Source organism: Taeniopygia guttata, chromosome Z, assembly GCF_048771995.1.
Source record: "Taeniopygia guttata chromosome Z, bTaeGut7.mat, whole genome shotgun sequence".
NCBI classification, from domain to species: domain Eukaryota; kingdom Metazoa; phylum Chordata; class Aves; order Passeriformes; family Estrildidae; genus Taeniopygia; species Taeniopygia guttata.
The window spans coordinates 29,267,835-29,289,021 of record NC_133063.1 but is presented as its reverse complement, the minus strand read 5'-3'; the positions used below and the strand labels follow the sequence as shown (position 1 = coordinate 29,289,021).

Here is a 21,187-nt window from a genome sequence, read left to right as displayed (position 1 = left end):
AGATTCTCTCAACATTAAAAAGTAACAGTGACTAGACTTCCCAAAAATTCCAGCTAGATTGATATAGTAATTTTATAGTTCTTTATCTGCAATAAGAAATTTATGCCTATCTGGCCTAAAGTATCTGCCCTATATTTCATATCTAAGCATTGCTTAGTTAAGAGTCAGGACACTGAGACTTCCCTATAGAGTGTTTTAAACATTGGGATTCTGCTGTGGTAGAAAATGAAGAGTTAACAAAAAGAGTCAGCAAATGCTGTAGCAAAGACATTAATAAAATGAGACTCTGAGGGTATGTTGCAATATTTTGCAGTGTGGGGATCCCAAGAAAAGACGTGGTAAACTATTACAGCTTATCACTACCCACTATAAACTGGCTTGCAATGTGTTCATGCTGCTCTGGACCTGGATGTCATCTAGAACAGTTGTCCTGTGTCTTCTTTTCTAGGTCTGCCATGTGTAAAGTTACCACAATGCATCTGCATCTGCAAAAGTTTGTTACTGTGGTGCAGGAGAGAATCAATAGGTGGCCAGACAAAAGTCCTGTTTTAATTTGTATGAATGCTACAAGTGATGCTATGCTGTACAAATGAATGAACAGAAAACAAATTAATTTAGCAGAACTTCAAGGGGAGAGGAAGGAGTAACATATAGTCTCTTTACAGCTCTTCTGAACTGCAGCTCACTCTTCTATATTCCTGTTGCACCTGAGTGGTATATTTTCTTGGTATGTGGTTTGAATTCAAGCTGCAAACATGTCAGTGTTTTTGTCAGTGACTGAATTTTAAAAATGACTGGCTTAGACTAATGTTTTTCAAGCATTTTATTCAGGAATGCTTTTTCTCCAGTCATTCTTGTGCTGATCAGAAATCACAGCAGAGATTTACACTTACAGATGCCGCTGTTCCCTTTTATGTTTTTACAGACATTGGTTGAATATGGAGCAAATGTCACCATGCAAAACCACGTGGGAGAGAAACCCTCTCAAAGTGCTGAGCGACATGGGCACACCCTGTGTTCCCGCTACTTAGTAGTTGTGGAGACATGTATGTCACTGGCCTCTCAGGTTGTCAAGCTGACTAAGCAGCTGAAGGAGTAAGTGTTTCATTGTTAGCAAGAGGGATTATCTTAAAACAATACCCTAATTAATCTTCAGTTTATTAGCAGTGGCAGCTGAAAAGGGTATGTATGAAGAAATCCAGTCCCTTTTCCCTTTGCATATCTGTCAATCACATAATTACAGATCATCGTTTCTGCTCATATAGCATGTTTTTATCTACAGGTTACAGTGCTGGGTGTTGATGTTGGCAGGAGTAGTAGAGACAGTAAATGCAAGGAACTTTTTTTTGGTCGTGGAAAGTCACCAAAACCTACAATGGCTACTCCGGAAATATCTTCTATTCTATATTTCGTCATATGAACTGGTTTTAATAGTTTGGTATATTTTTCATTAAGTATTCTGTAAAGACCCTATTTGTTGAAACACAAATTTTCTAGTTGCTTGCTTTAATTGTAGAGACAGTTACTGTGGCTTAACTGTCAATATCCTCATAAGACTCTTAGAAACCGTCAGCACTGACCTGACATTTTTCCAGTATAGGTATGTGGATCAAGATGTCAGCTATCACAGTCGATGAAAATAACTACTGATAACCCCATGTTTAAAGGAGACCATATCTTTTTATGGTGGTAAATGTGTAGCTAATTGTATTGGGTATAAATTACAATACTCTGCTACCAGGGGAGCTGTAGAGTGGCCTCAGTGAGAACGAGTGAGGGGTTTCCCTTTGCTAGACAGAACTCTCTGAAACAGATCCACTGCAGGACACAGCTAAGCCCCACTAGTCATTCTGTGAAAACATGGCTAAAAAGGAGCAGAAAATGCCAGAGAGATGAAGGAAACAGAAGAGTGACAATCACAGGGAACAGCAAGGCCAGAGGAGCTGGAGGTGCACCATGGTGGAGAAGGCACAGCCCCAAATGGTCCCTGGAATACCCATGGTAGAACAGGTACATCCCTTGAAAAGGCTGTAGCACATGGACAAGCTGAGACCCAGTGATTTCCTGAATGGAATGCAGCCTGTCAAAAGACCTGCACTACAGAACAGGAGAGGGTGGGAAGAAAGGAACAACAGAGAGAAAGTGCTGCACATGAACCCTGACCTGTGCTACGTGTTGGCTTACTGAAAAGACTGGGGACAACCTGCAGCAATGACAAGAGGGCAAGAGAGGTATCTGAAGTGAAGCCTGAGAATGGTGAAGAGGAGCTAGGTGTGCAGATGAATCTGGGAGAGAAGTTGAACTTGGAAAAGGAGAGGATAGATGTTTTAAATGTCTGTCCTCCTTTGTTTCCTAATACCTGAACCAGTAATGAAATTTATGCTAATTAACCATGAATTAAGTTACATTCCCCATGTTGAATCTCTTTTGTCCATGACAGTAATAGAGAAGTGATTGCCCTGTGTTTACCTTTACATTTTTTCTTTGCAATATCTTCATGCTTTTACATTTGTACTGTCATAAATACAAACACTGAATTGAGGATCTATCAGCAATGATGAGAGAGAGATGGGGACTTGGTGAGATGGTCAAAGGTAGTCAAAGAATCGGAATTTATTATCGGATACAAATTCTTATATAGTATTTTAGGAAGGCTAGTGAAATTTTACTACAATGATTGGGTTAAAAATCACACAGACGAACTTACGCATTTTACAACATCTCTTGCTTGCAGAGTTTGAAGTAATTTTCTTTTTCTGGTAGATCCATTTGATTTAATCTTCTTGAAATCTTGATTTAAGTCTCAAAGTTCTGTTTGCTGTTGCCAAGGCATTTTATTTATCAAATCTCTTATCCTATAAGGTCTAAAGTACTCTCTGTTTTGTGTATCCCAGTAAGGATTATTATAGCATGTACCATTTTCATAATTTACAGCCTGACAATGTTCCCTGGATATGTCAACATACCTGGTTGTACTTGGTCCATTTGCTGAAAAATACAATCATCTGACATAAAGGGAAAAAATAAACATTGGGTATTTCCCTAGAAGACAGAATTAGCAGCTGACTCATATCATGAGTAATATAATGAAATATATTTTCCCCATAATTCAATAGGAAAAAAAATTTAAAAACCACACACACACACCAGGAAGTAGATGTGGCAGCCACAGAATACCCATGTTTCAGTTCTTTTCTGTTCACACCCAGTACTTGATAAAAGTTTTACCTCTCATTTGGAAAAAAAGTAGTTGTTATATGAGTCACCAGGCTGCTTCGTCCCACAGAAATAGTCTAGTTGTGACTTTCATGACAAAAGCATTAACACTTTACCAAGTATCCCTGTTGTCTCACAGACTGCATCCATAGGAAGACATTGAAATTATTCTTATCTGACTCCTGATAAATTTATTTGTTTCAGCTTGAGTTAAGTCTGCTTCCCTTCAGCAGCCTATTTTTCAGGCTTCAGATTAGTTTCAGTAAGTGCAGGAGCAACCTTTTCTCCCTCTTCCACAACATATGTCTCTTGTGGAACCCTGTTTCAGTTTACTGAGGGAGTGAAATAATTTATTTTCTGCTTGAAGGAGCAGCTTCTGCATGGCTATTCAGGCTGCTGGCCTCAGGCCACAGGTGGTTTTGATAAAGCAATGGACCATGTTCAGACGCTCATGCTCAGGAGCCAGAAAGGATGATAGAAGAAGACTTTTGCCCTGTTTTACAGTTGTCATCCTTCTGAAAAATCCAAGGATGGTACAAAGTGGAGCAACTCGCCAAGGGGGCCTTATTCACAGCAGGAGAATTCACTAGCTGCAACACCTCTGAAAATCTTGAAAGCAGTTCTGAAGATCCTGAGGACATTAGATGTCAACAGATGGGAGTCAAGTTTGCTATCTAATTCTTTCATATGTATGTAACGTAGCTGTTCCGTAGGAATAACTGCAGCCTGGGCAGTTGAGCTGTCTTTCCTGGATTTTCACCAATACTTCTCCCAAGGTTAATGAACACTGTTGTAGAGAGAGAAGAGGTATGGCTGTATCATGATCAATTACCTGAATGGTCAGTATCAACACTGAGGGCACTTATGTGCTTCGCAGCCTTCCCTCAGTTTTCATAAGTGAGAGCTGATCATGCAGTCTTATTTTTTTTGAGTGCCTTATTGATGAAGCAAAGGAGCCTCATCTGGTAATACTATTTCCCCAGCCAAAGAAAGACTGGAATGGTTGATAAGAAGAAAAATAGTGCAGAAACTCTCTTAGACAAGTACTTATCAATACCTATATCTTCAAAGGTTTTAACCCAAAGAAGAGATGTTCCATTTTCTTTTTGTGAGTTCTTCCAGTCAAAAAGAACAAGCAATGCAGAGGAATTCTAGAGAGGAGTTATTCCAAACTGTTTGGAGCCATTTATTAACAGAAAACACAAAATCAAAACAATAACATCATTTTTTTTCCAGTCTTCACATCTTTCAGCTCTTTAAACCAAAGCAGCTCAGATGACAAATACAAAGGAGTATAGAAAAATATTCTGAGTCTAAGTCTCCATTCAGAAGCAAAAGCCTTTATATTGGGAAGAAGGAAGTAAGTGGAAATAACAAATGTTCCATCAAATCTTCACAAGAGTATTAGCTGTGGGTTTCCCCTAAAAGGGAAAAAAATCTAAGCAATTCTTTCCATAGGTAAAAAGAAAAGAGGCCCACAAAGACCTGGTGTTACTGGCTTCAAAATGTAAGCTTTCCTTTGAATCTCTTGCTAATTACAGATTTTTTTAAAATCCAGTATAACTTTCTGAGCTAAACAAAATACTTAGAACAGTCACAGAAGTTTCCTGTAGAGACTATACAAAGAAATTTGCTTTCCTTTAACTTCCTGAGGTCTTCACAGGTCTTACGATGTTAGTTATTCTCTCACTGATTTCACCTGTGAAAAAAAAATTCATATTTGCCAGTGTAGAAAATTCCTACATGCAGTATAACTTGTATTATTTGGGCTTTCCTGTTCTGAAGAAACCATGTCAGAATTAATGACATAAAGTGAGTGCTTCCATAGATGTCTTATGCAGTGCTGCCTGAAAATGGACCTGCATTTCCAGATTTTACTGTCATGCATTTATGAATGGGGAAATCAGTTGAGTGAGACCCCTAATGATTCTTCTGATATGCTATCAAGCCAAAATCTCTGTCAAGGCAAAGATCAAAACAAACCATGAGTCAAAGATAAGATTGAGAAAATAATCTTAATACTCTGTTGTAGGCACTTTTCTGTGCTGTATGAAAGAAATCCATTATTTGCCTGGAACATCTTAGGAATAGCTGTAAAATTAACTGCATAATAAAATCTCTGTAGTGGTATGGTAAAGTGTGTGCAGGTTGCTGCGGTTTTTGGTTATATGGGGTTTTTTGGGGGGTAGAACATTATATAGACATATAGTAAGAAACCAAATAAAAACTTTGAAATATTCATTTCTTTTTCACTTAGTTAAGCCATTTTATGTTCTGCTTTGTAGCACAGTCATTCTTGTGTTATTTGAAAAAAAAAAAGGGATAAATAAAAAAACATGCTATGAGAGATGCTCCTGTAGAAGCTCAGCCTATTCCCTCTGCAGTTACTGAGTTGTCTGATTCCATAAAGAGATATTTGGGGTCCCCAGATGTCTTACTAGACACTGAAGGGTCCTTACATATCACTCATTGGGAACACTGGCTAAGCTAAGATCCCCAGAATGTGGCCATCAATTATATAAAAGGTAATATACCCTCTTACCTCTGAAGATACAGTAATCTTGTCTTCTAAATCAATCTGGCTTTAATATTTTGCAGTATTGCTATTCCAAGAGGTTGCAATCTCCTGTTTCCAGTATTATCTTGGAATATATATATGCATGTTATTTATCTTTAGGGATAGTGCTGGCAAGAAGTGTGTGTGTCTGTGTTATGTACTAACTAGTTAAACTGTGAAAATGGAGTAAACTTCAACTCTTTTAGCACAATAAATTGTTTAAGTAGAATGAATATTACCTCAAGAGGCACACATGTCATAGATCTCCTCTGAAGCTAAAAACATAAAAAACTGGTAGCTGCATTATTAGAAAAAGAAATTGAAGAAATTATAAAAGGAAAAGAAAACAGATTAATTGCATCACAACCTAAAAAGAATTTCACTGCCTCTTATAGGAGAGTATCTGGGGATCTGCAATATAAGCTAATGTTGACAGATGATAGAAGTAATTTTAAAATAGCCTAAAGAGGTAGTGTAGGCCAGAAGAAGAAAGATGGAAAATAAAGAAAGAAAGGATCTACATAAAAAATGGCTGTGTTGTAAAATGCAAGGTAGTATGTCAAGATCACATCTTTATTTCTATTTCATTTTTCAAACTCACTTTGATATATTAAAAGTAAAACATTTTTTTTTCTGACAGCCCTCTAAGTACAACCTCCAAAAAGTGATCTGGATTCTTTCTGGCCTTGCCATTGCCAGTTATAAGAATTGCATTTGGAACACAACTAAATCTTTTGCTGATGGTGTGTGTGCTAGGAAAGTGTCCAGCTCACTGGTAGAGAACTGCCTTAGTCCAACAAGAATAAAAGTACTAAAAACATAGACAGCAACAGAAGCAGAGCCTGGGGGAAGCAGATAAAAAGTAATTTTCCCATGGTCATTTGGTCAGGACCAGGGAATAAAAGCCTCTAAATTTCTAATTTTCTAGAAGTTTTCAAATGATTGTGTCTGTGCAGTGTTTAGATGCACTGGAAATTACAGATCACTAAACAGATGTTACCTGTGGTGGTCAACAAAATGGGGTGTTTTGATGTAAGAATGGAATGTCTGAATTGTAGGGAAGCAGGAAAAATACTATGGCAAATTGTGGCAACTTGATCTGCCATTCTTGTACTTGAGGGTTTGCAGGTTATAATGCTCAACTGAGACCATCGAAGGGAAATAGGTATGTTGCAGGACAAACAGATGTGATTACAGGTGACAAATGGAAAATGGAGTTTGTACTGTGGATATCACTCTCATTAACAATTTTTAGGTACTATTGCAATTTTTAAGTGCTGGTCTCTAAAGTTATTTGAAAAACAGTGTAGATCACAACACCACACTGAATGTGATAAACTTGGGTAGTTATAGTACAGGGATAAAGCGGCTGCAGAGCCCAGGTAGGACCTTTGGAAAGGTTGCACAAAAAGCAGATGTGGTACAGACATCAAACACCCAGCTCCATCTTGCAGCTGTAGTTTGGAGCAATCCTTTCCAGTGGGCAGAAACTTTCTCTGAGTTAATTTCGCAAATAGAAAGGGATAGAACAATTGCCTGAGCTGTTGCACAGATGATGAAGGCCATCCATTGAACATAGGTAGGAAGTGGCTGCTTAATCTATGCTCCCTAAATTTACCATATTTTTGTGTCTGTGAGTCAGTTTCAGTTCATTGGTGCTTATGATCATACATTTGTCCTTATATGAAGTGTAATAAATAATCTGAAAAATACGTTTTTCTCAGTTGTTGTTGTACAGTGATCACAAAATGTCAGCAGAGATTCAGACAGAAGCACAAACTCACTATGTTCTTATTTATAAGTTTTCTATTCTGTATATAAAGTACAGATGAAGAGGACTTCTTTCTTTAATTGAAAGTTGAAAGGGTAGTTTCAGTTTTCCTGTAACTTACTTATTCAGTCAGTTTTAAAAAATTGAGATAAACAGTCTTCCATTTTCTTGCAGGCAGACTGTGGAACGTGTGACATTACAGAACCAGCTCCAGCAGCTTTTAGAAGCCCAGCGGTCGGAGGGCAAGTCACTGCCTACATCCCCGAGGTAAGGTGGCTGGAACTGTGCTACAGCCTGTATTTGTACATTTCAGTTATCAGGAGAAGCTGTGATCTGGCTAAATAGTAGATGTGTTCTGTAAAGAAAACGTGGGGCTACCTCATGGACTTGAAGCTGAGCTTCTAGAGTTTGACAGTAAGTATTGCTGATAAATATTGGAAATTCCTGAGTATAAACTAAATAGTCCTTGCTTTGCAATAGAGTGAAAGCTAATTTTACAGTGGAATGTAGTATGTTTTGAATTAGACAAACAGCAGAAGATCCTAGAAACCCTAGAAAATATGTAAAGTTTGATGTTTTGTTGGCCTATCATACATTACTTTTAGCAGTAAGTTATAAAAAGTTACCAAAAAACTTGCTTTCATATTAATAAGGCTCATTATACTCATTAAATCTCTTACCTGCTCTAACATGTATAAAAAGTCAAAACTCTGGAAACTATTGTTTACGTATCCTGTCAGAGTCACAGAAAGAAGCACAGGTTTCAGACATTAAAAAGGAAGACAGGACTGGGTCTCTCTGACAGTGAGAGATCGGCATGGAAGCAGATGAAGCGTGACTTCACTCTCACAGCAATCTGAAGATGATTTTGAAAGAAATAAAGTAACTCACCTGCAAATAGAGCTTGATTTATCCTTATTTGTTAATCTATTTTCCTCTCTGGAAACCATATACAGTGCTTTTCCCTATTTCAAAGTTGTTAGGGGGCTACATGTATGTGAAACTGTGAAGCCGGCATAAAAGTTTCTGCAGTCATTGACGATCAGAGTTTTGGGTCATCAAGTGTGAACTTGTAGGGTCAGTGACTGCTTTTCTTTAATTCTAACAGAATCCTGAGCATTTTCCTGTATAAGTGCTCCATGGCCCTGAATTTCATGTGTCACTGTTTCAAACAAGTACAGACATTTGCAGTTGTAGATAACAAAGACATTAGGATTAAAGACACATTCATGTAAAATAACTTCAGCTAGGAAAGGGCTGTAAACTCCAAACTCCTGCTGAAATAGAAAGCCACACTGGAAAAAGGGGGTTTTGCCTTCTTTTAGGAATCTTTGTCTTCCGTGTGTGCAGCTCAACAGGGACAATGGGACCAAAAGCTGTTTTCCAGCTCGTTTGGTTTCTGTGATTTTTGCTTCCTGATCTTCCCAAGTGGTCTCTCATCTGAGTTCTGGTGTGCATCAGGATTGTTTTACTTTCAGTATCAGATAAGATCAGGTGGAAGCAAATCTCTCATCATTCATTATTCCTGTAAAAGGGTAGGTTTCAACATCATTTTGGTTGAGAGAGCAAGTCTGAAAATTACACTCTACTTATTTTATCGTTGGCTACTACTTTTCCTTCTAGTTGGAACTCACTTGTAGATATTTTCATCATCCAAGGAGGCAGTAGCAGATTTAAGAGAACATATCCCTTTTATTGGGAATGTGCACTGTAGATAAATGCATGTTCTTCAGAGTGTGTAGGTTTGCCACAGGAAAAAAAAAGCCCATAAAATTAATTGAAAATGAAGTGTTTAGTATAGGCATGTGAATTTTTTACACTGTGAGAACTATGGAAGAAGGTGCTTGCCAGCCTCACAAGAACCTAAATCTTGTCACCTTGATTTTAGAGGAAAAATGGTTTACAGTATTAATGTGAAGTGTTATGAGCTCTACCATACGTCATAGGAAAAGAAAAGATCTTTGCAATTTACATTCTTCACAAATCAGATATTGCTCTAATTGCTGTTTCGTTCTATAAAGCAGTTGGAGTTCTAAATTTAATTTATTATTCTATTAGTATTGAAATGCATTCATGCCACCTTTCTCTTGCTTTTCAGTATTTCGTATATGAAAAGGTTTTCAGTGCAAATTGTCCTGATTTTTTAAGAGGTCTTATATGGTTTGTTATTATTAATACCAGATACAGTTTAGATTTATGAAATCAATGCTGTGCAGAGAGTACTTTCACAGGACTTAGAATATGCTACTTTTGTATTATGATGTAGCTTGGATAGCAGGCATTTGGCCTTGTGGAGTTTTTTTTGCATGTCAGCTCACACAAATAGGAGTAATTTCTCTAGAGTTTTCCTCATAAAGTCATATTTGGTGTTTGAATACCATTCTGTTCTGATTTTAATGAGATTTGGGTTGGTTTGGTTTTTTTTTTTTTGTAAGAGAAAGTGAAGATACTCAAATTCTGCATAGGAGGAGAAACAGTATTACATCCTTCTCTATGGAGTCTGTGCTGTCGCATCACAGTTATGAATTCCATGGGAGTAGCAATGAAAAGGATAAGTAACAATAAACTGAGGCAGACACATATATTGTAAATGCCACTTTCACATTTTAGATATGCCTTAATTTTACTTTGACATTTCCTCATTTTTTCTTTAAGCTTGTCATCATCTCCTACTTCTGGCAAGTCCCAGTGGAAACTATCTGAAGCGGATGAATTGTCTCCACCAAAAAGTAAATTGAACACCCAAGATGGGATTCAGATTCTTGGCAGCTTGGGAATGAGCACATCTACTCATGCTCGAGCTAAGATAAAAGATGAGGACTCCGATAAAATCTTGCGTCAGTTGTTGGGGAAGGAAATCTCTGAAAATGTCTGTATGCAAGAAAAGCTGACTTTGGAATTTCAGGACGCTCATGCATCCTCCAAGAACGTGAAGAAGATTTTGCCAGAGAAAAGGGAGTTGAAGTTAGCCCGACTGAGACAACTGATGCAGCGGTCTCTTAGCGAGTCTGATACAGATTCAGCTAATTCTGAGGACCATAAGAACACCCCTGTGAAAAGAACTGACAAACCAAGACCTCAGCCTATAGTGGAGAGTGTTGAGAGCACAGAGAGTTTGAACATGATGCTTAAGAAGCATACTTCCATAGCAGGATGGCGCTTCCCTTTTGGTATCAGGGTCTCTAAGTCTGTGGATGGCTACAGTCCTTCCCCTACTTCGGAGAGCAGCGACGTGGATAATGAATCCCCATATCAGTCTGGTACAGTACCTCAGAACCAATTCTGTGGAGACAACTCTCCATCCAGCACAGACAGTGCTACTGCCCAAAAGGTTGCAACTAGCCCAAAGAGCGCTCTCAAGTCTCCATCCTCAAAGCGCAGAACCTCTCAAAATTTGAAACTTCGAGTAACTTTTGAGGAGCCTGTGGTGCAGGTGGAACTAACAGAGTCAGAACTAAACGAGGAAAAGGATAAAGACCGGAGTAAAGGACTTGTGCAGGCTCCAGCCAGCTCTGCGGATCATGCAGGGGACCAGTTGAAAAGGCCTTTTGGAGCCTTTCGGTCCATAATGGAGACACTGAGTGGCAACCAAAATAACAACAACAACTGTCCAACAGCAAACCTCATCAAAACCTCCTCAACACTGCCTTTTACCTCACTAGGAAGGAAGACAACAGAAAGTAAGGGAAATCCAGCAGTTGTCTCAAAAGGAAGAAACAAGCCAGTGAGTACACTGAAAGAAGGAGGGGCTGTTTTTTCCTTGTCTCATTAAATAATGCATGAGTTTGACAACATCTTCCTTCTGCCTTTCTATTGCAAAATGATACACACAAATATTTTATTGTATTTGACCTAAAGAAAGTCCATCCAGTTATTTAGTTTTGGAAGAATTTTCCAAGCAGTGGCAGGTACTGCTTATGTATAGAATCTGTACTCTTAGGGCATGTAATTGCCATATTCTGTGTTGAAAGCTTCCACAGAGATGTGATTCACATGGAAATTATGCTTGGTGTTGCAGTGAGTGACAAAACATACAATGAGAATGTCAGTCTTGAAACCATGGGTTTTCTTAGGAGTAAATATCTGAAGGACTAGCCCTGTCCTGTCCTATAAAGACTGATGGGGCCAACTGAATAAGAAAAATAACAAGGAAAAACTGCAGGAATGGTCCTTCCAACTTCTGTGGGAGCTACAGCCATCCCTAGGTGTTGAAGCTATCAGCAGCAAGTCTTCTTTGACCACCTTCTCCTCATAGGACAGTCTTCTGGCCTGTTACAAAACATACTGGGTCCAGATCTTCCCCTCTCTGCAGTGAACAGAGTGCCTTTTCTGGGAACCCAAGGGAAAGAGGGGTGCATGCAGTTAAAAGGCTGGTCCTCGTGTTTAAAAAAAGGATTAAATACTTGGAACAAATTCATCTTTCAGTTTTTTAGGTTATATGTTGGACTCAGTGACCTCAAAGGTCTTTTCCAACCTAGTTAATTCAATGATTCTGTGATTTTGTACTAAATAGAAGAGAAAGATGTAGGAAATATTGTGGGTGCAGTATGTAGAATGGAGAGAAATGTGAGCATCTGGAGATACAGTAGAGGTGAGTGAGAGGGAACTGTAGATGATTTAATCCTCTATGGAAGATAGGCAGGGAGGGAAGTAGTGGATGGATAGACATCAGGCAAAGAATAATTTCAGGATGAAAAAAAACCCATAAAGGAGGCTAATAGGAAGGGGAGCAGCAGTAGTGAATTATGTATGGTAAAAAGTATGACAAGGTAAATGGGAGAAAAATACAGGAGCATTTTAGACAAAGAGGAGGCAAAAGAAAGAGTGGAAAGAGAGAACTGGGAAACAGTGAATAGTCCAAATTAGTAGGTGCTGTTAGACAAGTAGTACTATTGCAAACTGAAATTAAATTAAAGGAAACTGAATGAAAAATTCAAAGGAGACCTAAGGGGCTGAATAGAAGTGGGACTGCGTTTCTCAAAGTCTAATCAGAATCACAATATGAACTACTGATTTGAGTCTTTAAAGACACACACCATCTAGTTGAACAGCCAATTTAACAAAGAAGTATATAACACAATGGGGTTTTTTTGGTTTTTTAATGGGTGATTCAGATTTCATAGTGATGGGGAAAAGACAGCCTGTTTTGAAAGATGTGCTGATAGGTTGAAAGGACATGAGCATTTTTTGTAGTTCCCTAAGAAATTTGAAGGATTGTATGAAGTAATTCTAACAGTGTTGATGCTTGCAATGTAACATGCTTGTTCTGTGAAAAGGCCATATTTGCATGTCTCTGCTGCCAGCATCAGAACTGTGGGAGGAAATTTTCATACCAACCCAAAGGACCACAGCACATATCTCAAAGAGGTAACAGATTCAGATGCAAAAGGAAATCTGTTAAAATGTTACTGTGGCTATCTGACTGCATGTTTTAGTAGATTTCCATGTTAGGCATGTGGGAAACTCTGTGCATGCTCTTAATTGTTATGATGTTGTACTTCTTTAGGATCCTTACTTCAGCTACACCAGTCTTTCTTCTAGCACGTTGAAAGGAGAGCTGTGTAACTATGCTTGGTATGTCCTTATGCATGGTAATGTTTAACATCTCTGTTGCCTTCTTTTCTCAAATTGTATGTGTTTGTTAACATTATAACTGAAGCACTAGAATTGATTGATTCACAAGAAGGAAAGTAGATGAACATCTAAATTCCTAGAAAAACAGAAATTTATGATGGATTTCTGCTGATGTCACCATTGAACTGGCTACAGGATTTCATTTCCAAGCAAGTACAGAAACTATTCATGCTCTGAAATCCAGCAGGGTATATGGCAGATTTTGGCTGAGTATCTGCCCCTGTTGAATAAAAGTCAAGTACCAGATGAGAATGGAAATTAAATTTCCTCTCATGAGAAGAGCAAAAAGACCACAGTTCATCTCTAAATAGAGAATACAGAGACCATAGAGCAGAATGCACTACTGTAAGTCTATGTGCTCTTCAATTTTCACACATTTTTCTTACATTCCCTTAGACTTTGAAGTTAAATCTGTTTTTTAAAATTTTTATTAACGCTGATTTTATTCAGACTCCTTAATTTAGTCCTGTTCCATCAGGATTATTCAGGCAGATAGAAACCAGTCCCTCAATTCCATAAAGATATGTTGGAAAAAAACCAACAATTGATAAAATGTTTATTTTATAAGAAAATGCTCTCTAAAAATGAGTTGTAATTTTCTCTTAACACTTACAAATTCCTTTTTTCTTTTTCTGCTAAACTGAAATGTAAAGTTAGTTTGATATTAGTTTTTCTACAGTCCTAACTCACTTTCAAGTTAGTGTTTCCTAAATATCTAACACATGGAGGAAGTGGGGAGGTCCATTCACTAGTTTTCTATTGCCAGGACCTTCCCATACTTAAAAACTCAATTTCTGTAATGGAAATGTGAGTCTTGTTCAGAAGCTATTGGCACAGTGTATGTGAAACCAGAAACTGTAAGATTTCCAAGAGGCTTTATTCTCTCTTGAAAACAAAGACGGAAACTTCTGTGCAGAAAACTGGATAGCAGCAGTTTGAGGGAGCATCAGTGGGCAGCTTCCAGTCAAAACATGTAGTTGCCTGTCCAGATCATAGAGTAATGCTAAATAATTAATCTCATCCTTATGTTAGAGCCATCTCCTAAGTGTAGGCAGTTGTTGTAATTTGTCACTTGCCTTATGTAACTGCTCTTGTGTGAGAATGGCAATGTGTCATTTTCCCAGAAATGAGAGATAGGGAATGGCTGGCTACCAGTGCAGGGCTGTGGAGTCATTTGCTAGGAGGGTGATGGTTGGGCATGAACTCCTGGCTATCACTCCAGGCATTGCTGGTCCAGGCGCCATGTCCTAAAGCTGCCCCCATTACCACAGACACTTGGAGAGCCAGAGAGTAGGAAACAAGGAGCAGGGTGGACAAACGGCATGGCTTGAGCAGGCTGTTACAGTACCCACAAATTAGGAAGTGGGCAAACTATGTGCCAAAGTCTGTGACATGAGATTTCCAAATATCACATAAGAATGGAAGTTGTATGTTGCTTTTCAGAAAGGTTCTCAGAGCTTCTAAGCTAGCCTTTGTAATGACCTTTAGCATATGTTACGATTTTTTCATAGAAAAATGGGTGTCTGTCATTTGTCAGCTGCATGATGACCAGTAGTTGCGACATTTTAGTCATAAAAGAACATCACCATTGTGTGCACTACAACCTCCTGGACACTGTTTGAATTTTCCCTGGATAGTCTGGAGACACTATTTAATTACCATTTCAGAACTATTTTGAAAAAAGTAAAAAAGTTTGTTGGAAAACAGGACAGTCTTTGGTGATTAAAACCTTAACAAATTTTACATTGGACAGTTATATTTCTGAACACTGTCCCAAGCCCATTGTGACACTACACCCTTATAATAGGGGATTTCATTAGGATTTTCTGAAATCTGAAGTCATTATACAAAATCTACTTTCAGTGAGATTGCATTCCTGCCAACTAGTTTCCAGCACTTTTTCTTCAGCTTCTGTTCTTTTCATTTGTTTTTTTTGTTTTCATTCAAAATACCCTAAAGTGCATTAAGGCTTTGTAGTATACTTTTTCAAGTTGGGCATGTCTTAATAGTAGAAGACTATGCTAAATTCTTTATGCTAAATTTAAATTTTATGCACCCTATTTTTCTTAAAGCCTTGGAAGAAATTTTGGATGTGCAGGATGGTTTGCTATATTTTTTCCTCCTTTGTAAGAATTAGCTCGTTTTTGCATCTTACAACTCCAAGCAAATACTTGTAGTATTTTTTCCATCTTACATGTATGCCAATGAACAGTTCTTTCCCACACTTTGAATCATCTGAGATCTGCATTACATTAAAATAATATGTGACTCACTATATCAATATGAAACCCTGTATTGGGTACAGGTATGAACAGCAAAAATTGCTTCCTACTGCAAAGCACTTAGCAGATTCCATCATCAGATGTCTTTCATAGCAAAATGGTCATGCTTTTAAAACAGCAAATGGATCTAAGCTAATATGTATCCCAGTGCTAGGCCTAATACTGGATAGATTACAACTTCAAATAGATTCTCCAGAAAAAAAATGCTTATATATATGTCCAACAAAATAATAAACATTCATACTAGTAGAGTATAACATGAATGTGAAACTAACTTTGTTGAGGAAGATTTACATTTGTTCTCTTGTGAACTGTTGTGATCATGCATCACTGCTTGATGCATGAGAGGGTGTATTAGTGGTGATACAGGTGCTATAATCTGTTAGAAATTGAATTAGAAATGTGGTTACTTATTAGCAATATTAGTAATACATTTTCTCCAGGTCAGGAGGCACAGTTGTAAAAGGCATATCTGTTCAGTATTGTCACCTAGAGACATCTCTGCATTAGCTACAAATTTTCTTATTTGAGGTCACATTGCAACTGTAGAGCTGCCGAAGTGGGTCTTTGGTGTGCCTCATGAGCCTCTACATGGGGAACTCACCCACAGGCTCTTTCAACACTGCAAGCCTAAACCAGTGCAGCAGGTTAGTCTTAGCCTTTTAAAGCATCCTTTAGTAAAGATACACAGTTAATGCTATGATAATAGCAATGCACATGAAATGCCAACATTGTAGGTATGGCAAAGAGTCAAGCTTCTCTTTTATCTCCTCAGACTCTGTCCTGCAAAGTCTGTGTCATCTGGCTCAATTCAGTGCCTTTTGCTGTTTCTTTGGGTATGTGTCAGCTGTAATTTAGATGAATAAAGGTGGTTTAAAATGGAATGATCACTCATGCACTTCTTATTAGGACCCAAAACCATGAGATCAGCTTCTGTTAAATCCTGAAGTAACCACCAGGTTAACTAACCATCCTAAGTATAAGTTTCTTGGGAATATTTGGCTCTTTGTGATGGTTGTAGACTGAAATAAAGCTATTCTGGTTTACAAGAGTCAGGCTCATGAGTTAAGGGAAAACTTAACTCATACACACTCTTGCTCACTCCAGTGTCTGTCAGCAGTGAACCAACTAGTCGCGATTGTATTGTGGGAGTTTTGCTCTGCAGTAGTAAAAACTAGAAGTGAGGCTCGTAACTGGTTTGAAAATTGCCATGGATTGGATGCTTAGTGAACAATCAGCTGGAAAGTTAATTTAAGAGAAGGGGAACATAGTGGCAATTCAGAACAAGAACATATGAAAGGAAGTAAAGAAGTGCTACAAATATGTTGTGTTTAATTTTTCTACTCTAATTTGCAAGTTGTCATTCAAATCTCCTATGCAATAGAGATAGAGAGGTTAATTTCTCTTTGATAATTATTAATGGGGACAGATAATTCTATTACAGATAGAGTAAAAAACCAATAGGATATGTCTAATGTTGATTGTAGTGGATCTTTCTGTCACTGTGATACTTTTCTCTAAAGTACAAGGAATTTTTTTATATTCTTTGCATTATTACTAGAACATGACAAGACCGCACTAATTAGTGCTGTGACTTAAAAAGCTTCTCATCATCCCATTGGTTTTCAGGTTTGATTTCAGAATGGAAGTTAAAACTCAGAAAAAATCCACAATATTAAAAAGTATTTTGTGCAGCATATGTCTAGAAAAATAAGTGCAGATAGAAAGATGAATTCTGATTTGAATACATTCAAATGGAACAAAACACACTGCCAACCCATTTATATTTTAAGTATTACCACTGAGTAATTTTCTCCTTTTTTTTCTCCAGGCATGATGACATCAACTGGAAAATCCAGAAATCTGACAGTCAAAAGAGTAAGAGTATTGAAGAGCCAGAGCTGCAGGAATTCTTCCTCTAAAACATATCATGATGTCTCACTTAGTTTGAAATACCTGAAATATAGCCTTTTGAAACACAAATATGAGACATACCCCTCACCAGCAAAACAGCAGCTGTTAGGATGCCTTAATTTGTATCAGACCATATACAAATCTTTTTTATGATATATGTGTATATGTAACTTGTTTGTAAGCTGTGCTGTGTAAAGGCATGGGTGAGCAGAAGTAACAGTTTGAAAATTGTTATGACACTTGCAATCTCCAAAATGTTTGTTAGGCCACGGAACACATTTTGTACTTTGTGTCTTGCATGGATATATTGTCATATATCTTTATTTCCCTTTGTCAACAGCATATACTGTCAAAGTTTCATCAGGACTCTGCCTGTGCAGCTCCTCAGTGAGATCAAGGCAAAAGCATTGGATTTTTTTAGTATGTTTCGTCTGTTGTTATTACTATTTTTTTTGTAAAAAGGAAATAAAGACTGTTAATAGGATACATTGAGTGCAGATACTTCCTGTAATAATCTTCTCTTTTGAGCTGTAAGGTTTTTTTGTTCTTTTTAATGTTCATTTTGATGTTCATTAGACAACATCCAGTTTATGGATTTCAGTCAATTAGTTGTGTCAATAGTTGCTTTAATGTTTAGTAGTCCTTTATCAGCTTTAAAACACATAGAAATAAAAAGTACAAATGTAGTTTTAAGTTACCAATTACTGCTACTTGCCAAGCACTGGCAGTGTGCTCAGCTTTGTTGAAGTTACTGCATAATCTGCTGAAACTCTAATCCACATTCTTCCAAAGCTGTCATTGAATTGAAAGCTTTATTGAATGTCCTTTTAACTTTTCAGAGAAAGTGAATTAATTCACTTTGTTTCTGGTAAACTGTGAGTACATTCTTCAAATGCATCCTACAACACAATATCCAAAAGCAGACTACTAGGCAGTCTTTACTTGTCACTTTTATTTATAGCAAATATGTGTGTATATATTTGCTTTATTTTGTTTTGATTATGTTGGATTATTCCCATTTGAAGACTGCTACAGTTTGCTGAGAAAGATTCAAATTCATGAGGATTTGTTTTTTCTGACTGTTCTAATAGAACACAGGGAAGTCAAAGAAAGTTTGCCAAGTAAAATTTTACTTTGTCACAAAGACAGTCATAGAATCATGGACTGGTTTGGGCTGGACAGGACCTTTATAGATCATTGACTTCCAACCTCCCAGTACTGGGCAGGAACATAAAAATTATGGTCTTGTGATAATTAAATTCATGCAAATGCAGAACTAGTAACTAAAAAAACGTGGACATGTGAGGATTTTGATTAAGTACAATGGAGTTGCTTTCTGTGCAGTTTCTCTTGCCTTATTTTTGTGTTTATCTTGACTGTTGGCTTCATTTATGGTCAGTGAGGAGAGAGAAACTTTCTGATTATGATTCATTCTCCCTATAGGATATGTCTTATTTGCCAGGAGAATCAGCTAATCCCTTCCTACTTACTACAGCTACAGGGGAGCTGAGATAGTAAAGCTGTAGTAGTTACTTACTATTTTGGTGCCTTTGATTAGGTGTGATAAATGTCTTTCTTTGTATCAGTCTTCAGGGTGATGTCACATTTGGCCACATGTCTTGCATGGACCAAGATGTCTGAATGCCCCAGGCACCTTGCATAAACACAGAGTACTACTGGATAAATACAGGGCCAACTGAGACATCAGAAAAACAAATAAAAAACAAGCAAAAACCAAACAAACAAACAAAAAGCCCAAACAAAACCCAAAACCAAACTAAAAAGACACAATACACACATATGCACAAAAAACCCACTCCAAAGCTTACACAATATAAGAAAATAAAAGCCTGTACTTGCAGAAATGAAATTCAGAAATTCTTTCCACAGTCCTTATCTGCCACTTGGCAGCGCTCTGATTTTTTAGCTAAAGTGATAAACCTCGCACGCTAGCTGATCTGTTTAAAGAAACAACCAAACCTCTAAAAATATCTGTGAGTCGGGAACAGCAATACCTCTAACTGGGCCTCCTGTCATCTGTGTGCATATGAAAAATTTGAAAGCAAAATGAGAAGAGACACATGTGCTGCAATTGACAGAGTGGTGAAAGAGAGCTAAAAAGGAGAGATTCTGTGTCTAGTAGAGGGGCTTAAAACAAACTGGCAATTTGCATTTTTGAGAATGTGAAGAGAGTTGACTATGTTCATGTCAATGGCAAAAGCAGCAATCCTGCTGAATGATCTTGACCGACTGGAGATGTGTAAAATCTGCCACAGTCTGCTATACATAGCTGAAGCAGGGGATAAAACTGAATTTCAGTGAAAGGTTTTGAAGCAGAGGAAAATGTAAATATTGTCAATCCCTGGAAGTAAGAAACTGCCTACTCTAGAGACTGAGAATTTAAAAGTTATCTGCTCTCTGCAATGTAGTATTTCCAAAGTATATTTTTATACAGCATGTGGAGAATCTAATTATGCAAGTATCCTAGGGCAATACAGATTACTACATGAGATAATATGATGAGATAATATGATGATGATCCTCCAGGAGATGTTTGGGGTCTGTGGTTAAAGGCATCCATGGTTCCTGAGCACATTGCAACAGAAGGATATTCTGGGACAAGCTAGCGCAGAAGAGAGGCCAGCTTGGTGTAAGCCTGAAAGTAGTGTCTGGAAGGCTTAAGGTGAACTCCTGTTGTATAAACTGCTGATTTTATTGTTCTTTATTTGTAGTCTCTTTCCTACCCAGGGCCCCAAAGCCTGCACATGGTACAATCTGATATTGTGCCTTTTAGAGAAATTACGATTCTGTGATCTTCAGCTGGCTGATGCCTACATGCTTTGTGTATTTGTATCTTTAGCAGTTATAAAATCCAGGTTCTGTTTATCCTGCAGTTCTGTTCCAAAGGTGATGAACAGGGTGCCAGAGAGCAGTAGTGAATTTCAGGTAATCTCTGTTTCCTTTTTTGAAAAATGAGAATAATTTGCTAAGAGCCTTGTGATTTTTTCATGGTTGACTGATCTATTTGGTTCTGGTATTTGAGACAAGCAGCATATGGATGCACATGCAGCATCAAAACTGCAAGAATGGTGCTTTAATTTCATCAGCAGAATGGTGGGCTGTGCTTTGTCTTGCATTAGTAGAGCAGCATTTTCATAGTACTCCATTTGTCTGCCTTTCAGTATCCAAGTGAGAGGTCAACTACATAGGTTTAGTAAGGTATTAGTAAATAAACTATAGTCAGCATAGTTGTATGAAGTGAATGAAAGAGACTAGTTAGTTTAGATTTAATTTTCACTTCACTGTAATTGTCATTCAGAAACCTTTTTGTAACATCAAATTGTCATAAGATCAATTGCATAACAAAATATGACTGACAGCATAACAGTAAAAAAATACTCCAACATCCACTTATTTATAACAAGATGGTAACTGTCTCAGAACTATGCTCTCTTGAGACCTAATTTGTTGCATGTTTCATCATCTACCATCACAAGGAACGTCAGGATATGATCATGCAACAAAATCAAAATTAACCTAAAAATGTTAGCACATCATATGCCAGGTATGAATTAATGGATTAGTGAAGGGATCTCAAAGGTGAGACAACTTTGCATGTACACTAAGATTCACCTCCTCATACACCTGAAATATTTCTTAGCCTTTTAAAAACTTACTTATGGAAAAATCAACAGAAAGATTTGTTTTAAAAGTAGTCCTTGCATTTCTAGCATCAAAATGCAAGGCTTAATTGTCTGTCATAAAATGGCTTTTCAATGACATAGTAGGAATAATTTCTCAAAATATATTTCA

At 37.6% G+C, this 21,187-nt stretch overlaps 1 protein-coding gene across 10 annotated transcripts in view; it reads left to right on the top strand.

The window, feature by feature from the left end:
• SNCAIP (synuclein alpha interacting protein) overlaps positions 1–17,858 on the top strand; it is an 89,071-nt gene extending 71,213 nt beyond the window's left edge. For 5 of the 10 annotated variants that reach the window (XM_072922794.1, XM_072922790.1, XM_072922792.1 and 2 more), the window contains 5 exons: positions 926–1,095; positions 7,719–7,811; positions 10,200–11,268; positions 12,821–12,911; positions 17,292–17,858. In XM_072922794.1, coding sequence (XP_072778895.1) covers positions 926–1,095; positions 7,719–7,811; positions 10,200–11,268; positions 12,821–12,911; positions 17,292–17,527 — 1,659 coding nt within the window. In that variant the 3' untranslated portion in view covers positions 17,528–17,858. Of the gene's footprint in view, positions 1–925; positions 1,096–7,718; positions 7,812–10,199; positions 11,269–12,820; positions 12,912–13,050; positions 13,119–16,235; positions 16,297–17,291 lie in introns of all 10 variants that reach the window. The other 5 variants (XR_012053258.1, XM_072922796.1, XM_072922795.1 and 2 more) reach the window with 5 other exon arrangements.
• The last annotated feature ends 3,329 nt before the right edge of the window (positions 17,859–21,187 follow it).